This window comes from Populus euphratica, unplaced genomic scaffold (genome assembly GCF_000495115.2).
Source record: "Populus euphratica unplaced genomic scaffold, PopEup_1.0 scaffold213.1, whole genome shotgun sequence".
NCBI classification, from domain to species: domain Eukaryota; kingdom Viridiplantae; phylum Streptophyta; class Magnoliopsida; order Malpighiales; family Salicaceae; genus Populus; species Populus euphratica.
This window is the reverse complement of record NW_011499916.1, coordinates 367,106-376,518: the sequence shown is the minus strand read 5'-3', so window position 1 is coordinate 376,518 and position 9,413 is coordinate 367,106. Positions and strand designations below refer to the sequence as shown.

The 9,413-nt window shown below is 33.3% G+C and overlaps 1 protein-coding gene and 2 non-coding genes across 3 annotated transcripts; 1 reads left to right on the top strand and 2 right to left on the bottom strand.

The window, feature by feature from the left end:
* Positions 1–566: 566 nt before the first annotated feature.
* TRNAF-GAA (transfer RNA phenylalanine (anticodon GAA)) lies at positions 567–639 on the bottom strand. Its single transcript has one exon. It is a non-coding gene; the product is annotated as a tRNA-Phe (tRNA).
* A 381-nt stretch (positions 640–1,020) lies between these two features.
* On the top strand, positions 1,021–1,093 carry TRNAF-GAA (transfer RNA phenylalanine (anticodon GAA)). The gene has a single exon. It is a non-coding gene; the product is annotated as a tRNA-Phe (tRNA).
* A 697-nt stretch (positions 1,094–1,790) lies between these two features.
* On the bottom strand, positions 1,791–7,255 carry LOC105134587 (probable serine/threonine-protein kinase At1g54610). The gene is made up of 9 exons (XM_011039047.1): positions 6,916–7,255; positions 6,130–6,806; positions 5,732–6,016; positions 5,232–5,549; positions 4,645–4,872; positions 3,867–3,967; positions 3,470–3,551; positions 2,674–3,126; positions 1,791–2,239 (listed from the first exon to the last, which is right to left on the bottom strand). The coding sequence occupies exons 2-9, from the start codon at positions 6,610–6,612 to the stop codon at positions 2,036–2,038; spliced, it is 2,154 nt and encodes a 717-aa protein (XP_011037349.1). The 5' UTR covers positions 6,613–6,806; positions 6,916–7,255; the 3' UTR covers positions 1,791–2,035.
* Between the last annotated feature and the right edge of the window lie 2,158 nt (positions 7,256–9,413).

Genomic DNA, 9,413 nt, shown 5'->3' with positions numbered 1-9,413 from the left:
CACATTTTTCCAAAAGGAACGTTTAAATACAGTAGTGATTATTAAGGTTGGCTGCTTATCCATTTGCAATTCTTTAAAGCAAACATATCCATGGAAAAGTAACAAATATTCCTCTGGCCCTTGGCATGTATTTTAATCAGATCAAATCCCTATTGGAAATGAAGATCATAAAGAATAACTTAATTCTGCAAATTAAAAGTTAAAAGAACAAGCAAACAGTGCGTATAGAGTTAAATTCAAGATCAAAGTCTGGCATTTAATTATATATAGTCATGAAATGCTAACAAGTTGTAGATAGAGATCAATGCAACCAAACAATGAAACAATCAAGTAAAAATGCAAGTTGTCAATAAGAAAAACAACCCTTGAGTTGCCTAGGTTATCCACTCTTATCCTTTTTTGTTATCGAAAAATAATATAAATTATATTTTAAAATTTTATTTAATAATTTAAATTATTAAATTGTAATAATATAATATGAGAGTCTTTATATCCACATTGGTGGGCTTGGTCCATTATCCAAGATAAGAAAACAGTCCAATACAAGAAACTAAAAGAGAGAAAAGTGCGGTGAGCGTGGATCGAACACGCGACCTTCAGATCTTCAGTCTGACGCTCTCCCAACTGAGCTATCCCCGCAGCCACGGAACCACCGAGGTTGAGTGAGCTCTCGTCCTTATAAATATATAACATATTAATCTCAGTTTATATTCAATATAGAGAACCTGGACTCGCTCTCTCGGGCTTAACATCCAAAAGGGGGGATTTTAGTATATGAATTTAACTGTTGGGTTATAGTATACATCACAAAAGGGTGGATCCGTCACTGCTCCTGAGGCTGTAGTCACTGCACGAAACAGTTTCGAGGAAGTCAGACCGGACCTTGCATACAAAACAAGTTGAAGCAGCCACTAAGAAATTTTGCAGAAATCCGTGTTGTGTAGGAAACTATATTGATTAATTGTATTAATTATAAATATTTATAAACAGGACCATCAAAACAGTTGTAGCCCTGTGTCTGCGGGGATAGCTCACTTGGGAGAGCGTCAGACTGAAGATCTGAAGGTCGCGTGTTCGATCCACGCTCACCGCACTTCTTTTTCTTTTTTATCAATATTTGTATCCCTTGTATGAAATTGCATACCTTTGTCTCATAGGTTTTATATTTTGTGCATTATTTGTTTCAATTCAAGAGAAAATATCCCTCTATACGGGATAGCTTTTAAAAATATATATATAAAATCTCTAACTTTTACTTTGAAAAAAACAAAATGGCGTCTAATATCAAAGTATTTAAGAATTTTGATTGTGGGCCGAAAAATATGCCCTCTTTTCTTCTCAGATATCATGCATCAGATGGGAAACTTTACTTGTTTTACACAAATTCTTCTGGTCCTGCAATAAAAATCATACTTGAAAGTAAAATAACTTACTATTAGACGTCTTGTAAGGGAAAAAAAATAAAAAAAATCACAGTTTTTTTCTTAACTATATATAGACATTCTATCCTCTCTTTTTGTCTTTGATGTTGACTAATAAAATTTGATCAGATCAACTGAATTCTGGTCAGATTAACTGAATTTTATGGATATTTTAACTAGTTCACTTAGAACATGACCCAGTTAAGAGCTGACAAGCTTTTTTTCTTTTGGTATATATATATAAGCTTCTTGTTCTAGAATAGGAAAACAAAAGGACTTTCATGACTTGAATTGTAAGAAGAAGAAAATAACGCATTGCCTTCACTCTTTCGAATATGTTACTAGGTTGCATGCGGTGGTGAGCAAGAATGGACTCAAAATCGAACTTCTTGTTATTATTATCCTTCTGGGGCGGAAAAACCGAGCTTAAAAAATAATCTTGCAGAGGCATTCTCTAAAACAAGCTATATAGAATACTAAATAATTTACTAGATATTTAATTTTAAAGAAAAAGCACCCACTGTACAGAGCGCCATGAGCGAAATCGCTTTCCTGGCATCTAGTTAGCTATGAACTGCTGAGGGTTTTGCGGTTTTAAGCCTGTTTTATTCTCCTCAATGCCTAGAGGCAGCCATCAAACTATCCGTTGGTTGCTTCCCTTGGGCTTTCAACTTTGCAAGTTTTGTCTTGTCAAGCCGCTTTCGGGCATATTCTTGGATCTGGCGGTCATGCTCTTTGAGCATTTGTTCCACATTGTTTGATGGAGCGAGTAATGGACCGGAGACGTAAATCTTGTTTCCCTTAGGACCATGGCCATGCTGAAAAGGAACTCTAACAAGTTTAGGATCTCATCATGTTAAGAGGTAACCATCTGCATGAATTGTAGGCCTAAATATTCAAATATCCTGTGGAATGCATTATGCAAACTTCGAACAGTTCTGTTCCATTGCTCACATGGTATGGGTGAACGCCAATTTTAAGATTCATTTTACTAGGACATCAACAAGATGTCCATTCAATTAAAGTGTGCGCTTGAAGGCGTTTAAGTCAGGGGATAGAGCAGATTTCCACGCCAACAAGAGCATTGATAACATGGTCAAGAATATGATGCTTATCTCCTTATTCCCATCATATTCGCTTGTATTCATCGAAGTTCTATCAAATGTATCACTAGAGTTGATGCATAGAAGGTATATGGTCTAGAATTTGAGATGAGATATTTGAATCAGAAAAAAAGATCTCGAGAACTTACCAGACTCGGTTCTTTGTTACTGGATTTTCCAGCTCCTGCCTGAGGAGAATCTCCCATTTTCTTTATTTGACAATTTTGGTTCACCTTTCTTGAGGACTCCAATCCGTTTAATGATCCCTGAAGCCTGCCTACTTGGTTTACCACTTCTGGCTGTGGCACCCCAGGTTTCTCTTGGTGATCTCCAGGTAAGATAGTTCTAGTTGCTACTAAACCAGATATTGTCGATAGGTTATGCCTGCCTGATACCATATTATGATTCTCGAAATTCTTTCTGGTCCTTGTCGAGCCATTCCCTTGGACTAATGGCCCTGAATGTGAAACTTTCTTATCTCTTCTCCCTTCTCTTACAGCTTGACTTCGTTCAGAGGGATCAATCAAGAAACCAGATACAGTTTGCTCCTTGTGAGATTTGACCATCTTGCCACTATTTTGTGAAACAGAATTGTGTTTCTTCTGCAGTGAGACCGAATATAAATGAAAAGGAGATTAAAGTGAAACTTGTCATAAAAGAACAAGAAATGTAAGAGAAACAAAAGCGATGAAAAACTAGAATAAATGAATGCGCGTATTAGAGATACCAAACAATAAAAAGAGAATATCAGGTAAACCATGAAGAAACTGAAGATAGAAATCACAACTATAATTATTTAATTTCTGCCGCGTAACCTAATCAAAATCAACAGGACCTGCAAGTGTCTACAAGTAGGGATAAAATCCACAACAACACAGATTTTTTTATGCAATATCAATACATAGATTTCATTTCAGTTGAACCAGGATAGGAATTCATGTTTACCTGCAGGGACAAGGGCAAATCATGATGGCCATTAGGTGCAATAGATTCTTTTGGTCCACTTCTCCTTGCAACTGCTTCTTGCCTAAAAAAATTAACAAAGAGATTGACACTGTGAAAGCCAGGTTTTTTAAAAGCAAGTGATTTTTTTCTTTTTAGCATCTTGAAGTATGAAGACTCCCTGCTGCCTGAAGCATATTCTAGGAACTATTCCTTTGCAACAGCATACATATATAGAACATAAACAATAAAGCATAGGTTTACAATCTCTAATCCCAATGTCCTATCATGCAACAATAGACAATGTTCTTGCTTCTAAAGTAAGTTACCAGCTCTCCACCAAAAACGACAGAACAATCTTTGTTTTCACATTAATGAATATTAACCAAAAAGAAAATACCTTCGAGCTTCTTCATCCCGTAGTTTTGCATCGATCTCTTTGCTGGGGGGATATTTGGGCAAACTTGATGGATCACAAGCAAATGGTTTTGTTGTAAAAAACTGTGAAGTGAGGAGAGAATAGAAGTTAATAAACAAAGCTGCTCATAAAAAACCCACAGAAAAAGGAACCACAGAAGTTCCTTCCAAACTCAGATAACAAATTTAGTAGCGAGTCAGTTTTTAGAAAATGATATGAAGTTAAAGGAGAAGGAATGAATTTCACTGAAGGCTTAATACAATAGAGAAGAGAAGATTGACAATTGACGGTACTAAGCAAATTCTCCAATGAGGGCCAGTAACCAAGGACATAGAGCCTCTATTACAGAGTCACAGACAATTCCATTTAGAGAAGCCTTCTGTCCAACTCAATCTCCACACTTTCAATCAAGATCAGAAAGTAAAATGAATGTCAGTTATGAAGGACTAGAGTGATTCTCATTGAAAGATAGAAGCTATCTAACTGGATAACATCATAAAACCACAATCAAAGAGGAGATGGTAAAAACACAATGTGTTGGAGGAACTCGCTCACCCTAATATGGACAAATTATTTATTTAAAATTAAGATATGCTACGAACTTATTAATTACTAAAAGTACCTTTTAAGTTAGAGTATTCCTAAAAACTTTATTCAGCAGCACAGCCATTTTCAATGTCTTCAAATAAAACAGGTACATGGAACTCGTTTTTCATTCTAACTATCTTTCACTTTCTCAAATAATACGAAGTCTGCATACCTCAGTGGTGAGAGCAAAAGCTGCAGTTCCTCGATAAGTTGGGTCCATGGAAAGCAAGTTTTCCATAAGGCCAACAGCAGGAGCAGGAAAGTCTTTGAATGTTTCTTTCACACTTCGTCTATATGGTCGTTGTGGCTTGATTACTGATGAACGAGGCAACTTTGTTTTTATCCAGTAATCCTCAGAGGGTGAGCCACACAGCTTAAAAATCTTGTGCAATTGCTCAACCTGCAAGAAACAACAAATACTACTATGGTAATTGATGTCCCTGAAAATGTTGCTTAAATTCATCATTATCATTTCTAGATGCAAGATCTATACACAAGCATGAAGGCAAACAAATTTATCACATTGAAACCGTTGTTAGAGCATGTATTAACTGAGCTTAAAGTCCAGAGTGAAGGCAGATCAGGAAACAACATGAAGAGAATGTTTCATTATCATTGTGAGTATATTGTTTAGACTGCAATTCAGAGGTTTGAAGACTCATGTTAGGCTATTTCTTTTCTAAGAAGAAGAAACAGTAGATCAGAGAACTCATCACCATCTTTCCATCTATTTAGAAAATAAATTCATAAACAAGCTACCTCTGTTCTTCCTGGCAAAATAGGTCTGCCGGAGTATAGTTCCCCAAGTATGCAACCCGCACTCCATAAATCAACAGCAGCTCCATAGCGAGAGGCTCCAAGTAAAAGTTCCGGTGCTCTGTACCAAAGAGTCACCACACGGCTTGTCAATGGAGCACTACTTCGAGGATCAAAGAAACTTGCTAAGCCAAAATCTGCAATCTTCAAGATGCCATTATCATCAATAAGAAGATTTGAACCCTTTACATCACGATGCAGAACACCGTGACTATGGCAATGATCAAGTCCAGTTAAAAGCTGCTGCATGTAACATTTGATCTGACAGAAAAATGAACAAAACATAAGGATTGAGCAGGATGCTGTAAAAGCACACAGAATTTTTATCCAAGTATTGCTTTCAGATATAAATCTGAAAGAAAAAAAAAGATCTTAAAACAATTGTAACATATTGAATAGCAGTCAAAGAGAATCGTGGTAAAATAAAAGAGGACAAAAAGTACCTGTGCTTCAGTGAACTTCATGCCAGGAAGTGCAGCAAGTCCTGTAAGATCATGTTCCATGTACTCAAAGACAAGGTACAAACTGGAAGATGTCTGGGAAGTTATCAAGCCTTGCAGTTTGATTATATTGGGATGATCCAGCCCACGCAAAATAAGAATCTCACGGGACATGAATTTGACACTCTCTGGATCACCACTGTCAAACCGGACTTTTTTAATAGCAACAATTTTATCATGTGTGACATCACGAGCCTTGTAGACATTACTGTATGTTCCTTGTCCAATCTGCAAGAATAAGAGGCCAACATGTAAAATCGATGAAGTGAAATGGTGGAATTGATATGTAAAGCTTGTCAAAACTAACAGAAATCAATCATCAACTAGAGAATGGAACATACTCTATCTAACTTCTCAAAAGTATTGGCACGCCGTGGCACCCATCCTCTAATAGCTTCTCCTGCTGCCGAGGCAAGCCAAGAAGGCCATCCAGCCGCAACCTGCTCAGCTTCCACGCACTTTGGCACCTTCCCCCACGCTGGATGGCTAAGAATTGAAAAATCTTGGAAAACTTCCATCTTCCTTTTCTCATTCTGTATTTGACAAAAAGCATCAAATTCATAATTCTCGACCATATTCTTCTCAATTTGATTCTCAATTCGCCTTTTCTCAATCTGATCACCATGGTACCTCCTTGAACCTCTTGTTTTCTTATCCGTTAACATAACCTTCACACCTCCACTATTACGTTCATCCTTTGATCGAACCCCATCATCTTTTCTTAGAGAATTGACATGGGAAACTCGCCTATCTAATGATCCTTTACGAGATAGCCTCTCTGTATGACCATCTTGGCTATTTTCCTTAGAAGCAATACAACCCATTTTGCTTTTCTATCAAAACCAACAAATCCCTCCTCCTATACAATCAAAATTCAACACCAAAAACTAACAGAAGCCTCCATGGACACAAAACCATCAACACAAACTGTATCTCAATAAATAAATACCCTTTTGAACAAATAATCCAAATTGACGACTCAAAATCCCCAAGTTTTCAAAAAATTGACTCCAAGCACCTAGAATTCAAAGTCAGCAACCAATAACAACGTTACAAAAACGAGTAAGAAAACAGTCATCAAATCAAAAAAAAAAAAAACCCAAGAGAAATCAATGGATAACAAGTACCTCGAGAGATGAAAGACTTGTACTTGATAAGATCATGCAGAGATTATGGAAATGAAGACTTAATTTCCAAGAAAGAAACAAAGCATTGTTTGTTTTTATGGTTTCTTCTTTGACTGTTCAACGCGTATTCATACATGTATACACTCCCTTAACACGGATATTATTATTATTATTATCAACAAAGTAGTCGGCTTTTGCCGGCTGTTACCTAGTCAACAGAATCCACTCTCTCTCTCTCTCTCCCTCTCCCTCTCTACCTATGTTTCACAACAGTGTTGAGCAGGAAAGATGGGGAAAAAGAAAAAACATGTCTTTGTGTTTCTGTTACAAGTTTGGTGAGAGAAACGGGGAGGGAGAGGTAAGTAAGGCAGTTAAAAGTAGGTTATGTTCATGGGGTCCAAGAGTAAAGTCTTCGTGTTATAGAACTTTGAATGCTGTATTTAACTGTTATGATTTTGACACCCATTAAGATTTTGTTTCTTTATTACTTTTTTTTAATCATAGTTATCTACTTGACGGGTCAAGGTTAAATCAGAATTTTAATCGATTTGAATTAAAAAAAATTAATTTAATTAATCCAATAAAAAATCAAGATTGATCTAGCTAATTAAGACCTGATTTAATCAAAATTCAATTCTTAACATACTTATTTTATTTTTAAAAATTAAAAAAATTAATTTTTTAAATAAATTGTTTTTTGAGGTCCATGGGTGGAGTTTTACAAGTATAATTTTAATGATAATTAATTTTTTTGTATATTAAGTTTTAAAATTTTATTAAAAATTAAGATATCATGAAAAATAAATTTTATTAAGCCAACACCTCAACCTCAAGGGTTTTCTTTTACAATTAAAAAGGACATAAGAATTTATTTTTTTCTTTCTTAATTAAAATCATGAGATTAGTTACGAGAAGTGAAATTTTCATAAATTCAATGTTGATATACACCTAGTTTCACAAAAATTAACCAAAGATATTACTTAATTAAAAATTTATAAGATTTAGAATGTCTTGTACGTTTTATAAAAAAATAAATAAAAAAGGGATAAAACGTGCTATAAATTTTAAAATCAAACATAAATATCAAATCTAAAATGATATTATACATTTTATCTATATTTATATATTTAAAAAAAAGTCCACGTAGTTGTTTTTCTATTAAATCCATAACTAGTTGGTTTGATCTTTAATTCGAATTATTATGGATTTTTGGAAAGCTAGTTTCATTTTCAAGAGAATAAAAAACTCACCTGTTTGAGTGGCATTTAATTCATAATTTCAAGTTTTAATTTTGAATTATAATCATTATAAATTTATGTATTGGGTGTCCAATTTTTTTATATCCCTCAGACACACATTAAGAACAGTAAATTTTGAAATGTTTCCTTAATAGCACATTGAAATTTTAAATAATAAATATTTTAAAAAAATATATATTATAAATTTAAAATATTTATGAAATAGTATATATTAAAAACATTTTACGTATAATTATAAACCACGATACCTTACCTTGTCGTGATTTAAAATTGAAATATATCATGAAATTAAACTTTTATTTTTCCCATTAATATCTTGTTTTGTAAAGAAATCATGATTAAAAAATATGATATTTATTTAATGTTATATTTTTTAATCATAATTTTTCTATATATCACATTTTAAAAAAAGTATAAATTATATTATTTTACTAAAAAAAATCAGTTATATTATTTCCAAGAAAATTTAAATTTTCTATGCTAATAGCATGATTGTCTCATATCATTAACAACTCCTCCTTGAAAATGAAGTAGCTAACTGACATGCTAATAAAACCATTATTTTCCGATTTGGAGAGGTTGGACAAACAATGATTAAGAGTCTAAATTTCGAGATTATGGTTTTGATAAGGTGGAATTTTCTTAAATTATTTACTTTAATTTTAATATTTTTTACCAAATTCAGAATGTTGAATTAGTTTAATTTCTTGATAACCTAAAAAATACTCTTGTTAAAAATTGCTTACATTCTAGAATGGTCCTATTTGTATAAAGATTTTAGTTCAAAATTATATGGTTTAAATATTAATTCAAGATTATTAGAGACTTATTATAATGTCACCTATACATTAGAAAAGCTTATTTCAGTCTAGAAAAAAAAAACCTTATTTCTTTTTTGGTTTAAATTTCAAATTTAAATTATTAGGAATTTATGTGATTAGTACATCCAATCACATTTAACATCAATGCCTAATAAATTAATAATTAAATTCACCAAGATTTAAATCTAGACATACTTGAAGAACACATTGAAATTTTAAAATTTAAATAGTTTTTTCTATAGCACTAATAACTTCTCCTTCCCAAAATGGGGTAAGTAATTCTCAAGATTAGAAAAACACTTGCATTTAAATTAAAGACAATATTTAATTCCCCATTTACACAATAATAAATTCCAAGATCATTTGAAATCAAAATGTGAGTCTATATATATATATATATATATATATATATATATCT

Excerpts from the sequence above, each read along its gene's own strand:
- LOC105134587 (XM_011039047.1), bottom strand. The coding sequence starts at position 6,612 with ATGGGTTGTATTGCTTCTAAGGAAAATAGCCAAGATGGTCATACAGAG. Across the intron at positions 5,550-5,731 it reads TGAAGTTCACTGAAGCACAG|ATCAAATGTTACATGCAGCA; the intron begins GTACTTTTTGTC and ends TTTTTCTGTCAG. Across the intron at positions 3,127-3,469 it reads ATTTGCCCTTGTCCCTGCAG|AAGAAACACAATTCTGTTTC; the intron begins GTAAACATGAAT and ends GTCTCACTGCAG.